The 23,506-nt window shown below is 46.6% G+C and overlaps 1 protein-coding gene across 1 annotated transcript in view; it reads left to right on the forward strand.

The window, feature by feature from the left end:
* The window catches only part of LOC147443838 (L-idonate 5-dehydrogenase-like), a 78,261-nt gene that overhangs the window by 30,842 nt on the left and 23,913 nt on the right, over positions 1–23,506 (forward strand). The window contains exon 4 of the mRNA XM_086526637.1: positions 9,549–9,839. Coding sequence (XP_086382763.1) covers positions 9,549–9,839 — 291 coding nt within the window. The remainder of the gene's footprint in view (positions 1–9,548; positions 9,840–23,506) is intronic.

Consider the following 23,506-nt stretch of genomic DNA (forward strand, 5'->3'; position numbering starts at 1 on the left):
GGTCCTCGGGTCTCTCTGGCGGTAATTGAGACGGTAATGAATCGGAAAAACAGTCACTATACTGTTGTAAAAACATTGACCTTTCTTTATCTAGCACAGATAAATTTGATTCATCACAATCTGACACTTCACGTGCAAAAACCAAGTACGCAGAAAGATGCTTTTTCATTACAGAAGTAATAGCAGAAGCTGATACAGTAGGAATAGACTCCCCTTTAAGCTTTACATCCAGAATGTGAGTCTTTCCCCTGCTCTGTACAGTGATCTTTTTGTTGTAGGCATCCATGATTCCCTGTACACGAAACAACCAAGGAATACCTAACAACACATCACATCCGTCCAGTGGCATGATGTAAAATTCTTCAGCATCTACATAGGACTGGATATGTAGACGCAACTTTCCAATGATGGGTGTCACAGCCTCTGTATGGCCAGGACATGCCAAACCTGCCTCTGCTGTATAGCCCATCTCTTCAGGTCTGATTCCCAACTTTGAAGCCAATTCTGGGGAAATGAAGTTGGCTTTGGCACCTGGATCAAAGAAGATAAGCACTGTTTGATCCCTAACCTTTCCCCATGCTCTGCAAAGCTCACTTGCATCCGAATTTGGCTTATCGCCCACCATATCTGGCACTAGACCAGCCATGGGCTTCTTTCCTTTCTTGTCTTCCTTGTCTTCAGAATCAGCTGGCCTTTTCTTTGTAGGACAGTTGTAAGCGATGTGGCCAGGCTGCTCACATATAAAGCATTTGTTCTCTGTCCTCAGGACCTTCTTTTGCTCTTCTGACTTGCGAGGAAAACGTCTTTTCCATTTCTTTGCTGGTCCTTTTTCTGATTCAGCCGTAGCTTTGTCTTTCCCTGTGTTGGCCGACTCCTGAGTCCCTTTAGGAGCCTCATTGGGAACGTGCTTCTTGGCTGAATTTTTCTTGCCTGATCCTGCCTTGACGCCAGTGTTAAATTCACAATCTTCTCCCTTGAGCAAACCATTGCCAGTGTTTGCTACCTCGATGAGCTGCGTCAAAGTAGTGACTTTTGTCTTCGTACAGTACTTTCTCAATCCTTTAGGTAGGCCACAACAGTATTTTTCAATCTGTTCTGTCAATGGCACAAACCTATAGGAAGTTACTGGAAGTAGAGCTTTCCAAAACTTCCGATTGTAATCATCCAGATTTCTGCAAGTGGCAGCATTAAGCTGGTGCCATTCTGTCATGACATCTGCTTCGAAATCATCAGATAACCATGCTGCTGCAAAAATCTGCTTGAAGTAAATCCATGTGGACGGAGCTTGCCCTTGAAGCAATAAAGTTGTCCACCATTGTCCCGCATTCCCTGTCAAGAAAGTGGCTGCCTTGCGGACCTTTGAAGCCTCTGTAAAGTTTCCCCCTGCATAGGCCTTGTCAAATTGCTGGAGGAATGAAAGAGCCTTCTTCCTGTCATCAAACCCTGTAAAGGTCGTGAATGTCACACCTTTGCCACCTTCTTTGTACGGAGTTGGCCTCTCCAGCGGCGTTAGATTGTCATATGGAAGTGACTGAAACATGGGAACACTATTAGGGTTCATCTGTGTTCCTTGGCCGCTATTAACTTGACCTGGAAATGCCATATTTGGCTGCTGATTTGTAATTCCAGCCATACCAAAATTTGCTTGTGGCATCCCAAATTGTCCCTGAGTGCTTTGAAACCCTGGTTGCATACCCATGACACTATACATGGGGTTAGGCATCATCGTTTGAGCACCCGCAAACACTGTTCCTGGCGTATAAAACTGATTTCCAGGTGCATGACCAGCCATGCTCTGAAATACCGATCCACCTCCAAAATAGCCAGGGTGTACTGAAGGTGGTGGGAAGACCTGTTGCATAGGCTGCTGAAAGGTTGCGGGCTGAATTGGTACAGCTTGAAAAACTGGCATCTCAGCCACCTGTTCTTGCACCTTAGGTATACGTTGTGGAGACTGCATGTTCTCCGTCAAGTGTACAGGTGTTTCCATTGACTGTGCGGTATGAATCACCTGTGCTCGAGCCTTAACAGGCTTTTGAATATGATCCAGTGACCCAACTTGCTGAGACGGAACAGGAGGTTGCAGAAAGGCTAAAAACCTTGGGTTCTGCATTACTTGTGTGAACATAGCCACAGCAGTAGCCAACTGGGTCCTGAATATATCATCATCAGTCTGTGGTGGTCTTGACGACTCACCCACTTCATGTGTCTGTTGACCCTGTGAAGAGGAAACCTCTTCAGTCACATCATCTGGTCTGTCAGCCATAATTACAATTCCCTGTGTCTCGTCTATGATCCCCTGTGTCTTCAAGCCGAAAACTGACCAAGGCTCACTTCTATGGGAAAAAGTGATTTAATCCCGGCAATGGAACCATGAAACCGGCCTGTTCAATCCAAAAAGGGCGGTAGACTTTACTTTAAACCTTGATTTAGCTTTCACCCATTATTAGTCGTCTATTTTACCTGTACTTTCAAGACACAACAAAGGGGAGAGGGATACAGGCTGCTAGATTGCACCTGTATGAGTAGACAGACACCAGATTGGCCCCTAACTTAGGCTCCCCTTTCGGTATTTCTTTATTGTTCAAAAGAGGGAATAAACGCTGTGGTTCCTACAAGCTGCCCCGCACAAACTCGGCTGAATTTCCACTGTTCCAGCCCGATTTCGGCAGCATAACTGTACTAGAACCTTTCACGGTCAGTATTCCCACGCATTGACTGACTTTCCCGACGCATACGGGCACTTTGCAAAACCTGGCGAGAATCTGCAGCACGCTGAATTCTCTGTTTTCAGCCCTGAAAATACGCCAGATCGCCTGTACAGCGGTCCCCTTGCGTCCCCGAACCTCCTGGGGGTATTAGGGTCCGTTTAGGGCCAAAACCCTAAACCTGCAAAAATACACAGCAGGCTGTAATTCACTGTTTCGGGCTCCGTTTCGCGTGCCGGTCGCATCCCTAGCAAGTCCTCGAGCTCCCGCACCTGTAGGGCTACTTGCCCTTTGAATCGGACGAGATTTCTGGCGTGAAACCTCTCCGAATTCACCTGTACCTGCGGGGGGATTAGCCGCTAGCTAATCCAGTACCTGTGCAAGAGGCTCTTGCCTCGGCAATCGCGCATGAACCCACACAATTGTACATTGGTCAAATGAAGAGCCCACTAGAGGGGCATAACATACTGCCAAAGGGGAGAGAGAGGGCAGTGCGTAGCGTGCAGGGCATCACTCCTGGCACCGCACTGTGCATAAGAGGGAAAGCAAGCACTCCATAGCTCTTAACCTGTGACAGAGACTTGCAAAATGAGCCTCCCAGCTATAAATCACGTTTTTGCCTTCTCTATAAGTAGTAAACTGGCCTCAGAGTGCCAAGTGTCACTCATTTGTGCATTTTCCCGCTTTAGACCCTCGGGTCTAAAAATATCTCACCTGCAGCCTCTGTTGACTTGGCCACAGAGTAACAAAATGATCCCCATGTCAAACTGCACGTAATGACGCGAAGACATTTTCAGGTCCCAAAATAGCAGTTCCCTAAATTTTAGGAGATGCTGCCATTAGATCTTTCTAGGTCATCCGACCCTCTTTGTACACTGTGGCCACATCCAAAACTGAAATGTAGCCTCTGTAGCAAAGGATTCCACTTTGGCTAGTCAATGACCCCACTTGGCTAACCATAGTCCTTGTCCAACCTTAGTGCTCTCTTGCCCTCAGGCCTGGACTCCCTCTGGACAGTTCCACACTAGCTATGCAATGCAGGGCAGTTAGATTTCCCGAGGGGTGTTTCCAAAAAGTGAAAGTAAATAGATAATAAGAAAGAAATCAACAAAAAGGATAGATAGTAGTCACACGCTGGTGACAATTACCTGTACTTCGTGACTTTCATTGATGATTACTCCAGGCATGCATGGGTATTTCCGTTTAAAGCGAAGTTCAAAGTTTTTATGTGCTTCAAACATTTTTTGGCTATGGCTGAAAATGTCTCAAAATGTACTATGGGCACCCTCCGTTCCGATCGAGGGGGGGAGTATATGTCTCATGAATTTAATGCATTTCTGGCTAGTCGTGGGATAAAACACTAATGTACAGTGCCTTATACACCTCAGCAAAATGGTGTTGCTGAGAGGAAAAACAGGTCACTAACGGAAATGGCACGATGTATGGTCAAAAGTCAAGCTTTGCCGCATTCTTTTTGGCTTGAGGCCATCATGTGTGCCACTTATGTACTTAACAGGTGTCCTACGAAAGCTTTGCAGTCTATTACTCCATATGAAGCATGGCATGATAGAAAGCCTTCTATTGAGCACATGCATGTTTTTGGCTGTTTGGCATATGCTTTGGTGCCACAAGTGCAGCGCAGGAAATTGGATGATAAGGCTGTCAAATGTATTTTTGTTGGTTATAGTGCTGAAAGCAAAGGTTACAGGTTGTATCATCCGCAAACAAAACGTATTCTGGTTTCACGGGATGTAGTGTTTGTGGAAGACTCTGTTCAGCCCTTGCTGTCATGTACTAGAGACAGTAATGTAAGCTCACAGGACATTTATGACACTTTGTTGCCTCTTTTCAGTGGTGGAAATACGAATGTAAGTTCCAATGAGGCAAATGTACAGCCTATGGGGGTTTCTGAAAATGTTTTAGAACAGCCTATTACTGATGCAGATGTACATGATGTACTTGATGAGGAAAGCGCTGAAAATGAGCAGGCTAGAGGTATGCCAAAATGGCTGGTGCACACTTTGCGTGACAGTAAATTGGATGCACCTTTATCTAGTCCTACTCGTTCAGGCTCTCGCCATGCATCTTATGCATCAGATTGTTATGCTTTGGCTGTGTCTAGTTTACATGATGTTGAGGAGCCTCTGTCTTTTGATGAAGCACAGAATTCAGAAAATTGGATTGCTGCCATGAAATCAGAATATGATGCACTTATAGAGAATGACACATGGACTTTATGTGATTTGCCTCCTGGCAAAAAGGCCATTGGTACGAAGTGGGTTTACAAGTTGAAACGCAAGCCGGATGGTGAGATCGATCGCCATAAGGCTCGACTTGTTGCAAAGGGTTATGCACAACAAAAAGGCATAGATTATGAAGAGACTTTTGCTCCCACTTGTCGTATGACTACTGTGCGTTTTCTATGTGCATTGGCAGCTCATTTTGGTTGGGATGTACATCAATCAGACATTGTTACTGCTTTCTTGAATGGTGACATATTTGAGGAAGTTTATGTAACGCAGCCTCGCGGTTTTGTCATAAAAGGACAAGAGGACAAAGTGTGCAAATGTAAGAAGGCTTTGTATGGGTTGAAGCAATCTCCTCGTGCTTGGTATGAGAAAGCTGACACTCATTTGGTTAAACGAGGCTTTCGTAACAGTCCAACAGAAAGCACATTGTATGTAAAGCGTGAAGATGATGTATTTCTCATTGTGGTTCTTTATGTTGATGATTTGCTGATCACTGGACCAAATGAGAGACATATTGCTGAATTTAAGGCTGATTTGAATGCTACTTTCAAGATGAAAGATTTGGGGCTGTTGCATCATTACTTGGGTATACAGTTTAAGCAGTGTGATGGTGGTATTGCCTTGTGTCAGAAAAGTTACATAGAGACATTGCTATGTAAGTTTGGACTTGAGGATTGCAAACCTATTGCCACTCCCATGGAAACAGGTTTGAAATTGAGTCTACATGATGCTGGCGATCCTGCTGATGTCACTCTTTACCAAACTGCTGTTGGCTGCCTCATTTATGTATGCAACACGAGGCCAGATATTCAGTTTGCAGTCTCGCAGGTCAGCAGATTTATGCATAGCCCAGGGTCTAAGCATTGGCAGGCTGTCAAGAGGATTTTCCGCTACCTTAGTGGCACTTTACATCTTGGCTTGTTTTATCCCAAGGGGGGATCATTGCCGCCAGACTTACATGCTTTTTCGGACTCAGATTGGGCTGGTTGTTTTGACACGCGAGTGTCCACAAGTGGTTTTTGTTTCATGCTTGGCAGTTCATGTATATCATGGTTGAGCAAGAAGCAACCTACTGTGGCCACTTCGAGTTGTGAGGCTGAGTACAGGGCAGTCTTCACAGCTACGGTTGAGTGTGTATGGCTCAGACGCCTTATGGCTGACTTGGGTGTTGGACAGGACACTGCCAACACTATCTACACTGACAGTCAGAGCGCATTGGCAGTTGCGAGGAACCCAGTTTTTCATGCTCGCACAAAGCACATTGAGGTGCATTACCACTATGTCAGGGAGAGGCTCTCAACAGGAGAGATCAGCTTGGCTTATGTGCCAACACAGGACAACCTTGCAGATCTTTTCACAAAGGCATTGTCTCGTGAGAAGCTTGAAGCTTTCCGCAAAGCTTTGGGCTTACTCCCCTTTGTGGACTGATCCTGTCCTCAGGGCATGGCACTTCCCTTTACTCATGTGCCAGCTCTCGTTCACCGCATCACTCCAGGGGGGATTTGTTACCATATACATGTGGTAGTGATGTGTGTGAACACACTAGGACCGCCGGGGCATTTTTTCCCTCTTTAGGAGGTTTTTTCCCCCGTGCATTGTATATACGCCCATCACTCTAGGGCTATCTATCTTTCCATTGCACACTAAGTAACACACTCTCTATTGTGTGCCTTGAGCTTCCTTCGTCTTCTCCAAGTTGTGTGTGTTTCTCTGCAACCCTAATTCCAACACATTGAGGGCAATGTCCTCTTGTCGTTGTCGTTCGCGTAGCGTGGATACCACACGGTCGGCAATCTTGCAAGAAACAGCTTCATGCACTTGTGTCTTCACCTCGTTTGTGAGAGTAATCTCTACCTCCGCCTTGGTTTTAGTAAGCATGGCTTCCATCGTTTCTGTCTTTTCATCGTTGCATTTCTCCACTACTGTGAGACGCTCCTCGATTGCTGCGAGCCTTTGTTTGAAGTCTTGGTTCTCCTTGCTGTTGTTCCCTCTTATAATTCGTGAGTTCAGACTATTCTGAACTTATGAAGGTATATCTTGGTTCTCCTTGCGAAGTCTCTCGACCTCGTGCTGAAGGCGAGTAGTGTTGTCGAGCGTTGGGGGTGTTGCCACTACCCCTGCAAAAATAAGTTTTTCCTCGAGAAGAGGCCCACCCAACACCCAAGAAGGAGCTCTCTGCTGGTCTATCAGGTCATGTGACCTTTCCCTTGTAGACTATAGAGGTGAGACCTCTTCCAATAATGTCGAATGCGGAAATGAGAAGAGCTGCCACTGTGTTTTACTACGTTAGTGCAGATCTGTAGAGGCGAGTCTCATGCTGCTGCGCAAATTCCTCTCCCTTGACAGTAACAGTGTCCGACTGTCTCTCTCTTTCTCCTCCTGCCTTGGTGACCACAACTCTTGTCTGTTGCACACAAGCCAGAGCGGAAACTTGACAGGCAGAGCGAGAGAGAGGGATGTTGTTGAAAAGAGAGAGAGAGAGAGAGAGAGAGAGAGAGAGAGAGAGAGAGAGAGAGAGAGGTGATTCGCAGCACGCTCGCAAGGCCTGCACACCAGCCAGACTGTCGCAGTCTGTGACTCCCCCGTACACAGACGCAGACCTGCAAATGGCGAAGCAGAGGCGGGCTGTTGTTGCGCAGACCTGCAGATGGCGAGGCAGGTTCCGGCTATGTCTTGAAGAGGGTGGGGCAGGTTATGTGCTTGACGCCCCCCACAGGGCTGCCCCTTGCCCACAGGGGACTGAGAGAGAGTTAGGGTTAGCGCTCGCAGGAGCAGTTAGAGAGAGAGAGAGAGAGAGAGAGAGAGAGAGAGAGAGAGAGAGAGAGAGAGAGAGAGAGAGAGAGAGAGAAATGAAATGAAATGTTATATTAACGTCTTCAAAAGGCCAAAATGACCTATGAGACCAATCAGTTACAAAATAGTGAATCTAATACCATGTCTGGGTACAAAAGAACTAGAAAAGAAAGAGAAGTGGAACAAAATACTACTACTACTACTACAATCTAAAACTACGTGGGTGTAGCAGCTGATACAATAGGTACCCGGTAAACTGGATGTAACAGTGTGTGAAACAAAGATGGAAGAAATGGTGAGGATCCATCCTCATCTGCACTCTGGATGTCGAGAGAGTATGGCTCGAATCTTCTGTTGTAGTCTCCGTCGATGCTGTGTAGCTCCTCTCCTCAGTCGCGGTCGTCTGTATCTCTGTAGCTCCAATGCTCGGTCGATGAGAGTGCCAGTAGTGGTCGAATGAGTGTGGGACGAGCTCTGCAGTGGTGGCTGCTCCTCTGGCTGTCCCATATCTAGTGAAAAGAAATCTGTAATGTGTCTCTGGGACTGCCTCTCTCTAGCTCTCCCCAGTAAAGTGTCTCTATACCTGTGTAACTCAAGTAGATATAGTCCAAGACATCTCTGATCCTCATAACTCATGACCCTAGATAGAGGACCAAAACCCTCTCTGAATAAGCAGTGGAAACGCCCCCGTATCTCATCGAACACTGTGCAATGACATATGTAGTGCAACTCTGTCTCTGGCTCTCTCTGGCATAATCGGCATATCCTGCTGTCTGCTGGTATCCCTCTGAATCTACCAGTCTCAATCTCGAGCTGATGTGAGGATGTGCGTATCTGACCAATGGCACAACGCAAACCATGAGACATATGTGTGTCCATGTAGCTGGGTCGAATCACAAACCCATCTCCTATGAGGTGGAGAAGATGCTCTCTATAGAAAGCCATCTTCGTGCTCAACTCCTGAGGCGGCTCTATCCATGTCCTCCTGGTGTCGAGCTGGATCAGGTCCTGACGAATGAGTCTAGTGATCTCCACCCGTGTAAGAGACAGCGAGGGTGCCTGAAGAGAATACTGGAAAGGGGGCAACCTGTCCATGGTGAAGCCATGCGTCTGAAACCATGAAGTCATCTGTGCATACCAGCATGAAGTGTCCCCCTGTAGAGCTAACTGTCTGGAAGACTCAAGGGCCAGTCTAGCATATCTGTCTCTAGTAGTATCCCATAGGCTGTGCACAAAGGACACTGATCTGGTAAGTGCCTCAATCTCCATGGGGGGGGCAGCTAGCTCTGCTCGAATGATCGCGTGAGGTACGGAGCCTTGGCTCTAATCAATCGGGAGATCATAGATACCAAGGGCCTCTCCATACGTCTCCAACCATCTTGGCCTACAGAAGGTCCCCAAACCTGTACCCCATACATCATAGCTGAGGCTACTAAAGTATCAAAGAGCCATAACTTTGTCCGAGGTTCCTGGAACTGAACCTGCGAACACATCCTCTCCAAGCCTCCCAAGGCCGCATAAGCTCTGGTCAGTCTAGTCTCTGCTGCTCTCCCCAAAGAAAACCTCGGCCCAGTGAAGACTATCCCAAGGTAAGTGTATGCATCTGTATACTCCACAATCTCTTGACCATACGTGAAGGTCGGTGCCGATCTCAGAGAGAGAGAGAGAGAGAGAGAGAGAGAGAGAGAGAGAGAGAGAGAGAGAGAGAGAGAGAGAGAGAGAGACTCTTGATGTAACTTCATAGTTGCGGAATATTACTCGCCTTATAACTCTATCTCACTTTGGATTTTCTGTACAGGTGGTCCACCCTGCCTCTCTTTGCCACAAGATACCTGATTGCCTGACTTTTGAAGAAGGTGCTATGTGTGAGCCCTTGAGTGTTGGAGTACATGCTTGTCGTCGTGCCAAGATTGGGCCTGGGAAAAGGGTGCTCATACTAGGATCAGGGCCAATAGGCTTGGTCGTACTACTGGTTGCGAAGGCATTTGGAGCCACAACTATATATCTAACTGATATTGATGAGAAGCGATTAACAGTAGCCATTGCGCTCGGTGCTGACGGTACCTTGAGGGTCTCTAGTGATATGAATGTAAGTACATTGTCCCCCCCCCCCTTCCCCACCTTCCCCACCCCCACCCCAAAAACACCCCACTAAAACAGCAAAGGATACCTTCTTTTACAAAATGAATTAGCACTGACTCTCTCTCTCTCTCTCTCTCTCCTCTCTCTCTCTCTCTCTCTCACACACACACACACACACACACACACACACACACAAACTAAATACTAGCGCAATGGAGTCAGCTTTCAATGCCTGGTGGAGGACTATCACAAGTTTGAATGGATCATTTTTATAGATGAATTAGCTCTTTTCTGGCTTGATGTAGGGGTGGGTGTGCACGTGTGAAGGTAAAGAGAGAGTTCTTATGTTTGTGAACAGATTTGTGGTTGCACTTGTGTGTGTGTGTGTGTGTGTGTGTGTGTTGTGAGCGAGAGAGAGAGAGAGAGAGAGAGAGAGAGAGAGAGAGAGAGAGAGAGAGAGAGAGAGAGAGAGAGAGAGAGATATGATATGATATATTAACGTCTTCAAAAGGCCAAAATGACCTATGAGACCAGCTGATACAAAGTGGTGAAACTAGTACAATGTCTGAATACAAAAGTACAAAGGTACTGAATGCAAAAAATAAAAGTGAGTAGTGACAGTGAAAATGAAGTGTAGAGTAAGTTCTCAATGACACTCCGGATGTCGTGCTAGGATGTCCCTGGTCCTCTATTGAAGTCTCCGTCGATGGAGAGAGAGAGAGAGAGAGAGAGAGAGAGAGAGAGAGAGAGAGAGAGAGAGAGAGATATTAACGTCTTGAAAGAGCCAAAATGGCCCATGAGACAAGAAACTATACATCTCTCGTCTATTGAAACAAAAAAAAAAAGAGCGAAAATGGCCCATGAGACAAGAAACTATACATCTCTCGTCTATTGAAACAAAAAAAAAAAGAGATCTACTCAACATCATAGTGATGTTTGAGTCTACAAAGCTAAAACTGAGAATATGTACAAATACATGACTGATCCCATCCAAATCTGACCATCAACTCTCTATCTCCCTGTCCTCTATCCCAGGATATCCCAAATGGGTAGATCCAGTATAGAGAGGCCGCTAAAAGGTGGCACTCGTCTCCGATGTCGAGCGATGATTGCTCTGATTTGGTGCAAATGGCGGTGTCTTGGTCGAGGACCGGGTGGTCGAGGATGGCGAGTACGACCCTGTGCAGTGGCTTGATCAAGACGGACTCCTCTAGGCCTCAATGGACGTGGTCCTGGGGGTGTGGCTTTATCCATAGACGGAGTCTGTGTCCCAAGGTCCTCTCCCTCTAGACTGAAGAAGGCACGAGAGAGAGAGAGAGAGAGAGAGAGAGAGAGAGAGAGAGAGAGAGAGAGAGAAGACGAAGAAGAAGAAGATTGTTTTAACGTCGTAGGAAACTATCCACGCACGCGTGCGCACGCTCACACACACACACACAGAGAGAGAGAGAGAGAGAGAGAGAGAGAGAGAGAGAGAGAGAGAAGAGAGAGAGAGAGAGAGAGAGAGAGAGAGAGAGAGAGAGATAGATAGATTTTATTATCGTCCTCGAGGTCAAATATGACCTATGGGACCAAAGTTACATGTGATGTAGTATGTGTACGGCTGATGAGTGACTCTCGATGCTCCAAAATTGTAGTGATGAGAGTCGCAATGGAGAGCCCACACTTTGGCTGGAGAGGAAAGTGTGTAGGTCTAAGTTATGGCTGAAAATGTGAGAGAAGCAAGTTCGGATGTGATCAAAAGCTGAGCACTCTAGTAGTGTGTGGTACTCAGACTCTCGAACTTGCAGTGAGCATAATGTGCACAATCGATTTGACTCTTCTCCATTGCCCCAACGCCCTATCTCGCATCGAAGGAAATGGGAGCTAAGCCGAATTGCTGCGATAGTGCGTATCGCGGACAAGGGAATAGGCTCAAGCATGTAAGTGTGAGTACGGTTTCCTCTCTCAGCGAAGAACATGGTTTTGTAGTTGGGGCAATATAGGTGGTGTAATGTATGAAGCGTGACCCACCGGATTTCTCCCAAGCCGTAATACATTGGCGTTGTAGAAAAGCTTCATTCACTTGAGAGTCAATTGAAGCATCATGTAGCAAGTGTAATGCATCCCATCTCCCAAACCACTTCTTTATGTCTTGCATCCATCCCGTGCTCAAGATCTTGCTTTTATGCGTCTTTTGAACTTTTTGCTTGCTTCCCATGCAATTGTAGGAAGTCGATGTGAGGGGTTTTGACGCATCTTTATCATGTACTCCACAACCCTTTCCATGCCCATAACCTCAATTGGAAGAGATCCCGACTCAAGAAGTAGGAGCATATATGGTGTTTGTGTCTTAACTTGGAGAAAGTTTGTAAGAAAATGCTTTTGGACATTCTCAAACTCTTTCCAAGTAGACTTTGAGATGCTCCCACCCCACACTTCAACTCCATAAAGAAGAACCGGTGTCACCAATGCATCAAAAAGATACTTCTTGAGAACCCAACACTTGATGTTTCCCGCATTACACATGTTCTCAAATGCATAATATGTTCTCTTTCCCGCTTCCAAACGACGCATAGCACATTCATGCCACTTGTGATTGGATGGAACCTCAAGGCCAAGGTACTTAAAGCTCTCAACAACTTCAAGTGTCTCGTTGTTGTACACAATGCATGGCTTCTCCTTATGGTTGGTTTTCACAAGCATAACCTTTGTTTTGGATTCATTTACAATCAGCCCACTATGCAAGCAAAAGTTCTCAAGGACAACCATAAGCTTTTGTGCATCTTCTAAAGTGTGTGCTAGAAGCACTACATCATCCGCATACAACAAAAGCATGATTACCGCATTGCAAATAGTGACCTCTTCAATGCCTTCTTCTTGCATAAAGTCAAGTACCATTTGTTCCAATTGATTGATGCATAGACCAAAGAGAGTTGGTGACAATGGACATCCTTGTTTAACCCCAATAGTGCTTACAAAAATTTCTGAAATTTCTCTTCCCATGCGCAATTGACAAATCTCCTTCTCATAGATTCGAGAAACCGCAAGCATAAACTCACTTGGCACTTGGAGTTCTTCTATCCTTCTCCACAAATTGTTACGTGGAATCATATCAAAGGCTTTCTTAAAGTCCACAAAACAACAATACAATCGCTTGCCTTTCAACCGACTTTCCTCCATGAGAACACGAAGAGTGACAAGATGATCAATGGTGCTATGGCATCGACGAAAACCCGCTTGTCCCTTTGCACGCTTGTCATTCTCTTCAGCCCAATCACTCAATTTCATCTCCATTATGCACCCAAATAACTTTGCCATAAGAGACCCAATCATTATAGTCCGGTAGTTGCTTACATTCTTTACATCCCCTCCTTTATGCAAAGGCTTAACCCAATTAGTACTCCAATCATAAGGCATACCATGTTGAAGTGCAAGGTTGAACATATCACACATCCACTCATGGTAAAATCTCCCGTCCATTTGATCATCTCCGGCTTGATACCTTGAAGATCTTCCGCTTTGCGAGTGGCCAACTTTTCAAGCCCACCGCATACATCCTCAATAGTAAAAAAGACGGCATACATGGGAGTGAACCATAAAATGGCATTTTTTTCAGTATTTTCTTGCTCATATAATTGCCTACAATGTGTGTACATATCCACTAGACTCAAGTTACCAAAATTCTCAACCCTTGCCTCTCAAGTTTCTCCAAAATCTTCCACATGCATGTGCCTTTTCTTGGACTTGAAATTCTTGTTGCTTTACTTCCCATCTTCTTCTCTTCTTTTGAATCAATGCCTTGTATGTATGCAAATGACTTTGATAGTTGTCTTTGTCCATAGTTGCATCAAGCTTTATCAAGGACTTTCGAGCATCTTGACATTCTTTATCAAACCACCTTTTGTGTGATCTATCTTTGTTGATACCATGGAGATGCTTTATGGCAAAGCATTCTTCCGCACAAAACAAATAGCTTTCTTGAAAGCTTCCCATTTAGTTTCCAATGGTGCATCACATTGAAGCTTTGTCATCCATAATTTTTGCTCAACCATTTCAATGTACATTGGTGCCCGTTTGAAATCCATACATAGTGATAACTTCTCTTTCCTTTGGCTGAGATTATCATGCTTAGTTGCTTCTCCACATGAAAGGTCAATACATAAGGTGCGATGGTCGGATTCCGGGGTCCATTGACCAAACATAAAACTCTTTATGCGATACATGATGGCTTCAGAGAGTAGCATATAGTCAATCACACTATCCCCATTATGTCTTCTACATGTAAATCCATTGGTTCCACTCCACAAAGATACACCATTGGCAATGAGCATACCCGTGCTATTACACATGTGTAAAAGTAACTTTCCATAGTGATTCGGCTCTTTCTCATCCATTGAAGTACGATCATACAAGTGAACTTCCTCCAACTCCCTTGAAATGTATGGCATATCAAATTGTTGAGTATCATGTTGCAATGTTTTTGTGCGAGCATTCATATCCCCAAATACAATAACATCACCTTCACCTTTGAAATAAGCAATGTCCTCTTCCAAATCAGAAAATGGTTGATCTCTATCCATGCAAGCATAAAAGGGAGAATCATGATGAGGAATGTAGCAACCGGCTACAAAAATGGGTGCTCTTTTTGGTGTCATAATTTTCAGCCATACATAACGTTTGTACTTGTCATCTTTCACAATTGATACAAAATCTTCTAATCCTTTCTTAACCATACATGCTAACCCTCCTTGTCCTCTTCGTTGCTTGAGATTCTTTGACCACATCAATGAATGTACATTGTAATCCTCCAAGCCGTTAATCCTTTGTGTATCATGCTCCCAAGTTTCAACAAGAAGTACAACATCGGCTTTGCTTGTTAGTTCATCAATGCCAACCCCCGCATTCCATGGGTATCCATTACAATTCCAAAAGCATATTTTCAATTGTAGCTCGGTCTCATAGGTCACGCATCCCTATTTGCTTGAGAGACTTGCCTCCTCCTTGGGCACATTTTCTTCATGAGAGATTACCTTGTTTTTATTATTCTTTTCCTCATATGCCTTGCGACGCATATTTTGTTGCTTAATAGTGCGATCTTCACATACAAAACATTTTGTATTCCTCAAATAGATCCAACTATTATCAAGGATAATCTTTCGCTTGGTCTCATCCGGCATGGTGCATACAATTGGCCGTTCTCCCGAGCGAGGAGCTCCTTGCTTCCCCACTCTATGTGCTCCATAGACCATAACTCCGGACATGCCAAAGTGGGTTTTGAAGAAATCTTCAATAACAATGGCAAGAGAAGGAGGTGTCTCTAACTTCTCTTCGGGAATTCCACGAATAACAATGTTCTTGGAACGTCGCTCCCGTTCCTTCAACTCCTCGACATCTACATTCTCAACATTCTTTGTTTGAACCATAGCTTGCATGAGTGAGGAATTAGAAACCACATTGCTACCACATACATCAGCCCAAGACTTGTTTGTGCATACATTTTTCATGTCGCATACATCCCGGCTCATAGTGTCAAATTTCTCCTCTTTCAATACATGGTCATGCTCTACTTTGCTCATCCGCTCCTTCAAAGCATTCAAGTCCACAAGAGAGCGTTTACATTCCTTGACTTCCTCTTCAAGTTGCATCAAACGTGTTGTTTGCATCTCAAGTGTCCTCTTGAGATTCTCATTCTCAACCACAAGTACCCTTAGTGTGCCATTCTCCATTGCAAGTGCTCGTAAGTCTTCGCCTTGTTTGTTTACGGTCTCTTGCAATGATACCAAGTACGCCATGATCATGGTTTCCGATGTCGTTGGTTGGGTGGTTGTGTTGCTATCTCCACACTTAAGAGATTTTGGATCATTTTCCACAATGGTTGTGGACCTTGTTGAAGAAGAAGAACCCTTGCGAGTGCCGGAAGACATTGTATGTAAAATAGGAGATGAGAATCAATTTTGTTGAACCTGTTCACTTCGGAAATGCTGCTACAGAAACGCCTTCCATAACTCTGAAAATTTCTGTCTTTACATCAATGCGTAGAGGACTTCGTGCTCTTCGATTGAGGCTATAGATCACCCAAATCGGAGTTCGGATGAAGAAGTTATGATCAAAAGAGTGGACTGCTGTCTACTAGGTCAAAAAACGGCTGCACTGAGAGAGAGAGAGAGAGAGAGGAAGAGAAGATTGTTTTAACGTCGTAGGAAACTATCCCCCCCCCCCCCCCCCCCCCCCACACACACACACACACACACACACACACACAACAGAGAGAGAGAGAGAGAGAGAGAGAGGAAGAAGAAGAAGAAGAAGATTGTTTTAACGTCATAGGAAACTATCCACACACACACACAACACACACACACACACACACACACAGAGAGAGAGAAGAGAGAGAGAGAGAGAGAGAGAGAGAGAGAGAGAGAGAGAGAGAGAGAGTGAGAGAGAGAGAGAGAGAGAGAGAGAGAGAGAGAGAGAGAGAGAGAGAGAGAGAGAGAGAGAGAAGAGAGAAGAGAGAGAAGAAGAAGAAGAAGAAGAAGAAGATTGTTTTAATGTCGTAGGAAACTATCCACACACACACACACACACAGAGAGAGAGAGAGAGAGAGAGAGAGAGAGAGAGAGAGAGAGGAGAGAGAGAGAGAGAGAGAGAGAGAGAGAGAAGAAGAAGAAGATTGTTTTAACGTCGTAGGAAACTATCCACAGAGAGAGAGAGAGAGAGAGAGAGAGAGAGAGAGAGAGAGAGAGAGAGAGAGAGAGAGAGAGAGAGAGAGAGAGAGGAAGATGAAGAAGAAGATTGTTTTAACGTCGTAGGAAACTATCCACACAGAGAGAGAGAGAGAGAGAGAGAGAGAGAGAGAGAGAGAGAGAGAGAGAGAGAGAGAGAGAGAAGAGAGAGATTGAATTATCGTCCACGGAGGTCAGATATGACCCATGGGACCAAAAACAAACAGTACAACGGTGACATTTGTAGCAAATCGCACTGAATACATATCACTTAAGGACTAAGGGTCCATTGGAAAGATGGAAAGATGAAAAAGACAAAAACCTAAGAGGGATTAGCTGTGGAGAGAGCCGATTTGGGGTTTCGAAACTCCTGGATGATGGCTTTACCACCTCGGTAGACTGCCCATTTGCCTTGTTTGTGGGCTTCATGTACCTTCTTGAGCTCTTCACTTTTACGTTTGAGTTGTAGCGGGGTGAGTTCATCTGCAATCCAAAACTTGGTGTCTTTGAGAAGACGTGATTGTTGGAGAAGCTTGAGCCGACCTTCTCTACTTTCGAATTCAAGGATGGCATGTCCACTTATCGGCTTGAGGGTTTTATTGAGGAAGTTGATGCGTTCCGAGAAGTCGTACTTGGTCGTTTCCCATGCTTGAGGTAGCCCACCAATGCGGATCTTGAGGGTATTTTCTGTTTGGAGTCGTTGTTCTCGAAGCTCTACTGTCACACATGTCTTCACCTGTGCAAGGGTTGCCGAGTGTGTTTCGATGGCCTTGGCTTCGACTTCTTTCACTTTGTTGGTGGCGAGATTGACCATGGAATCAAATCGTGCCTCAAGCTTGCTAAGGCGAGCTTTGAGGTCGCGATTTTCTTCCATGACCCGATCGAGATCTTCTTGAAGGCGTTCGATTCGGTCAGATTTACTTGGCGCTGCTAAAACGGCAGCAAAGCTTGGTCGTGTCTTCGCAAAGCTCTTCGGAGTGGTGGCTTTGGTCGTCATGCTTCCGATGCTAATCTTCTTCTTGTTGAGAGCACACACAAAACTGAGATTCTGTGTGAATCTCTGCTTAGTTAGGGTTTGTATGCCTCGGCAGAGAACTGTGGGCTTGGTTGGAAAAGCAAGGGTCGAGGCTTGTGCAAGAACTAACCCTTGATTAATTGAAACAAACCTAACAGGAAATCGAAAACTCAAGCTTAACTGAATCGAGTAGTCAAGCACGAGCCAGTCGAGTAGTCGAGCTCGAATCGAGTAGTCGAGCAGTCGAGCCAGTGGCGAGCAAAATCGAATGCACTATCGCTGTCGAAGAGATTCGAAGAGATGCTCACTGTCGCTAGAGAATAGATGCTCACCGTCGGGCAGGTCCGAACCAGCAGGTCCGAACCAGGCACTGTTGTCTGCAGGTCGCGTGAGGGGAGCTCTGACATAGTCGGCTGACTGTGTTTAAGTGGTCAAGCTTATGTGGGAACCGTCTGAGAATCGATTCTCAGAGAATCGACACAAAGGATTAGATTGTGCAGAGTATCAAAGGTCGGCTTGTGTTGCTTGAGACCGAGAGCGGCTCTTGTGTTGCAGAGCGGGCTTGTGTTGCTTGAGACCGAGAGCGGCTCTTGTGTTGCAAGGCGAGGACGACGACGACGTGTGTTTCTCGAGGTCGGCAGGGCGATGCAGAGCAGCTGCAGGAGACGAGATGTGTGAGCTGGGGAGGGGAGGGCGAGGCTTCTTGCTAACGCCCCCCCACAGGGCTGCCCTTGCCCAGGGGGGGATTGTGTAAGCGGGGGCTGAGAGAGAGAGAGAGAGAGAGAGAGAGAGAGAGAGAGAGAGAGAGAGAGAGGTTCTGCCCTGCGCGTTCTGCCCTGCGAGTACCTGCCTGCTGGCTGCCCTGCGCGACCTGCTTACGCCCTGCTGCCACGCGCATCCTGCCTGCTGCCTGCGCGTACCTGTTTGCTCCTGCCTTTCTGCGCTGCCTGCGCGAACCTTAAAAAGTCGCCAGCAACCTGCACATTATTTCTGCAGCCTGCGCGCACCTGTTGCTGCCGCGCGAAACCCTAATAGCCCGAAACTACGAAACCCTAATTGCGGCGAAACCCTAACAACCCGAAAACCCTAACTGTCCGAAACCCTAACTGTGAGAATCTCTAACTGTGCTCTGCGCTCATCTTTCTATCGCTTGCAAGAGAGAGAGAGAGAGAGAGAGAGAGAGAGAGAGAGAGAGAGAGAGAGAGAGAGAGAGAGAGAGAGAGAGAGAGAGAGAGAGAGAGAGAGAGAGAGAGAGAGAGAGGAGAGAGAGAGAGAGAGAGAGAGAGAGAGAGAGAGAGAGAGAGAGAGAGAGAGAGAGAGAGAGTCCAAGCTTCACTGCGGGTCTTGCTTTTACCGTTTGCTAGTCTCGCCCATTCTTCATGGCGGCTTTGCCGGTCTCGAGTGCTACACACGGCGTTCCATCACCACTTGCCTGTCGCGTGGACTGCACTGGCGACCTGTTGACACGCATTGACTCCAAAGTACAACACTTGGCACAGCATGCCTTGGTTGGCCGGATGATTGGACAGTCTCCATCTCGATCTTCTATACGTGATTGGTGTCAGATTGCATTGGTCACTACTTAGGGACGGATCTCGGAGCTTACATTCCTTGGCAGGGGCATATTCATGGTACGTCTTTCAGATCCCGCCATTGCCTCAGCTCTCCTGGCTCGCTCTCCGATACTCTCTGATCGCAGGATGATATACTTGACGAGGTGGTATCCCAAGTTTACTACTGAGGAGTTTGACAGTCGACACCTTATTCCCAGATTCCCTCTGACGCTCTCCTTCCCGGATATGCCTCTCCATTTTATTGATGAGCATCTCCTTCAGATGATTGCTGCTCATTTTGGCACGGTAGTTCTAGGATCCTCCATCTTCTCATCTGGTCCACCTCGCATTCAGGTCTTGGTGTTTGGAGATACTTCATTACCAGATACAGTTACTGTGGCTGTGCACGATCGAGACTATTCTTGCAGAATGGTAGTCACTGGCCACCCGGGAGAGTGCTTACGCTGTCACGAGATGGGACACTTGGCGCGAGCTTGCCCCACCCTGCCATGCCATCGGCGGCAACAACAGTCGGCTCGTGGCACTCATGCTCAGCCACGTGGTCAGCGTTAACAACCAGTTCCTCCTACTACTACTCGAGCACCTCAGCAGTCTACAGGTGCTCCTCGAGCTTCGACCCTCCATGTTCCTCCCTCCGCTTCAGCTCCCACTGAGGCAGCATGGCAGACAGTGGGTCGTAACCATTCCTTCCGTCCTCGTCAGCAACCAACAACGCATGCAGCCTCCAGTGTTACCTCTCTTGCTCCCTCTCAAGTTTCCACCACCCCCTTACCCCCTGCTTCTCCTCGCCATTCTTCTTCTTCGGCACAGGATCACTTACCTCTGCTACCAGCTCCTCATTCACCTGCCGTTCCCCCGCCCGCTCCTTCCCCTCTTCCCGAGGTCCCTGTTCCCATGTAGATGGATCATTCACCGCTATTACCTCTCCCTTCTCCTCCTCTTCCTCTCGCCCTTACTCTCCCCCCTCCACCTTCTGGTCCTCCCCCTCCCTCAGCAGCTCATACTTACGTCCCACGCAGTTTTCTCAGCTCTTGCCCTCTTTCCTGGGGCACTCATCGGGCTGAAATATGCGGTGACTCAGAAGGGCCATTGCGGGTGCAGCTCTACCTTATGCATCACAAGACAGGTTGTGTTCCCTCTTTAATAGGCAGTCGCTCTCAGCCTACCCATTCCTTTTTCCTTCCATTCCACGCTACTCAGGAATGGTCCGAGGATCAGGTTCTACATTTTGTGCATGCACAAACTATGGCTCAGCTTCATTTATGGTTGTCTACTTCCGCTCCTGATGTATTGTCTCCTCACTACCATTCATGTATTGGTGCTATGGAGTGGAGTGATGTTTATGCTTGCTATTCATTGCCTATGGTCATTCATGTATCCTCAGATGTGGTGCTTCCTATGTCTATGCGCATTTGGGGTGTCAAAGCTGCAGCATCGGTAATGCAATGTAAACAAGCTGAGGTCCGCAGTTGGTGCAATGAGACACCATATTTTAGAGAGGGCTTGCGGGTTGCTTTCCTACCGCCAGAAGCTCACCCCTTGGATGGCCCAGCTGCCTCTAAGAAGATGCGTAGTTAGTCAGATGCTCTACAAATTCTTTCATGCAGTCTATGGATTTACATGTAGTTTCTTGGAATGCTAATGGTTTACAGACTTCTCGGGTAAGAGGTTCCCGTAAGCTTTTACTTCGCAGAGATTTACACGCTCATGTAGTGGGCACTGTGGATATATTACTAGTACAGGAGCATAAGATTGCCACTCCCTTTGGTAATCTCATGCCCTCGGGCGCCCACACTTTTTGGGAGCCTGCTCTGGGCCTTCATGGACAGAGTTGCGGTGTATGCATCTCAGTGGGGCCACGCTACTTGGCCTCAGTTCAGCAGCATGGTACCCTTGTCGCTGGCAGAGCAGTCTATGTTTCTATTCGGATTCGGGAATCTATCATTGGTTTTATGTCAGTCTATGCACCCATTACTCCTCGGGAGAGGGCTACTTTTTGGTCCTCCTTGGCTGCTGTTCTACCTGTTGTAGACTCTTGGGTTGTTGGAGGCGACTTCAACAACGTCGAGAGCGCCTCTGATTGGCAATCCATCACACCTCCAGTTTTATCATCCATTTCTCTCGATGAGCAGCCAGCTTGGGATCGATTTCTTCTAGCTATTCAAGGTGTTGACGCCTGGCACATACCCTCTTTTGGTCACCACCCTGCCACACTTCATTACTCGTGGGGGTTTCAGAGACAGCAGGGGAGATTATTAGAGCGACTTGATCGTTTTTACATTGGCCCTTGGGTAGCAGCTCTAGGTAGATTTACTATTATTTGGAGAGGGACCAGCCTCTCAGATCATTTACCAATCTCATTGTTTATCTCCTTCACTAGATCCTCTGCACAGAGACGAGGCTGCCGCATCCCTGACAGTGTTCTCACCACTGAAGTTTTGCAGCAGCAGATTCGTGACTTATGGTCCACGGGTGCTTCTTATTGTGGTCCCCCTGGAGAGTTTCTTGCTCATTGCATTACTCAGTCTAGTATTTACTGCTGTGATCAAACTGCTATTATTCATCGTCAGTTGAGAGTACCCGAGTTTGATCTTCACATTCCTCTTGGTTCCACTCAACGCTTGCTTGAGGAGTGGCCTCAGGATGCTTATCTCGCTGCTAGACAGACAGAGCTCACAGAGGAGATTCGTCGCGTACAGGAGGCTAGGTTTGAGTTCACTCATTATGCTTCAGTATCTCATTGGATAGCTAAAATTGATCGAATGAATAAAGACTTCTTCGCTGCGTATAAAGAGCGCCCTCCTGGCACCACCCTTTGGACTTTGTGCGATGCTCAGGGGACACTACATATGCATCCTGATGTTATTCTTGATATGTCTGCAGATTATTTTGAGACATTGTTCCCAGCTGATGTATGCACTACTGAGGTTTTACTTGCCCGTGAGTAGATCTGGCATCAGACTCGACACCGTTGTATAGACACTATGGCAGAGATCTTGTTGGCACCCTTCACACATACAGAGCTCCATGCCGCTATCGAGAGTCTTGATCCATCCTCCTGTCCAGGAGAGGATGGCCTCACTAGAGCTTTCTTTTTGACTTATTGGGATGTATTGCATATACCACTGCTTCGAGGTTGTCAGGACTTCTTTGCTCAGGATATATGCATCCGGATCTTTGTTCAGGTCTTATATCTCTTATTTCGAAAGGGGGTGACACCACTCAACTCCGACAGTGGAGACCTATTACCCTACTCCCTTCTGTCTATAAGATATTAGCGTTACTGATCAGCCATCGCTTGCGACCGTTCTTACCAAATATTATTCATACTTCTCAGACAGGCTTTGTCATGGATCGATGCATACTGGATAATATCTTCACTTTTTATGAGGCAGTGGAGTGGGCCAGATCATCTTCTGAACCTCTCGCTTTTTTCATCCTTGACTTCGAGAAAGCATACGATCGTGTTGAGTGGGACTTTCTTGAAGGATCATTAGCCAGGATGGGTTTCCTTTCGAGATGGATCTCAGGCATTTCCGCTCTCTTCAGGATTGCGAGCAGTGCTATTACTATTGGTGGCCGTGTCAGTCGCAGTTTTGAGCTTTCTCGATCTGTCCGTCAGGGATGTCCTTTAGCAGCATATCTGTATTTGTTTGTAGGAGAGACTATGTCCGACTTTCTTCGTGCTCAGAGTCATGCATTTCGTGGCTTGACCATGCCAGTACCTACAACTCCGGACCTTATCGATCAGGAGTTTGCTAATGACACTATGCTAATGTTGCGCTATTTGCTACCTGCTCTTGATGCCATGCGGGAGGGCCTAGAGGTTTTTTGCATTGCCAGTGGTGCATGCATTAATTTGCATAAATCCTATGCGTTACTGGTTGGCAGTGATGACATACCTACTTGGGGGGTCGCTGATGGTTTCACATGGCTGCAGTCGGGTCAGAGATGCAGATATTTGGGCTTTCAGGTTGGATTTGATGTTTCCTCACAGCAGCAGTTTGCACCCGTACTACAGTCTATTCGTAGGAAGCTATGTCATTGGTCTTCACGTCATCTGTCGTTGGCTGGACGTGCATTGGTCGCCAACCAGGTCATTCTGGCTACAGTATGGTATACGGCCTCTTGTTGGATGCTACATTCTGGTGTGATAGCTCAGCTCCGGCGACTAGTGCGGAACTTTTTATGGAGTGGCACAGATGGGACTACTGATACTCGTGCTCGAGTTCGCTGGTCCACGATTATTCGTCCTAGGTCAGAGGGAGGCCTTGGCATTATTGATCCAGAATTACAGAGCCGCGCCCTTCTTACCAAGCTTATTGTTCGGGGTCTTTTTCCCGGCCAAGAACCTTGGAAGATGCTTCTTCAGGCAGCTCTTTG

The sequence above is a fragment of the Adiantum capillus-veneris genome, chromosome 13 (genome assembly GCF_014529385.1).
Source record: "Adiantum capillus-veneris isolate H3 chromosome 13, ASM1452938v2, whole genome shotgun sequence".
Lineage (NCBI taxonomy): Eukaryota > Viridiplantae > Streptophyta > Polypodiopsida > Polypodiales > Pteridaceae > Adiantum > Adiantum capillus-veneris.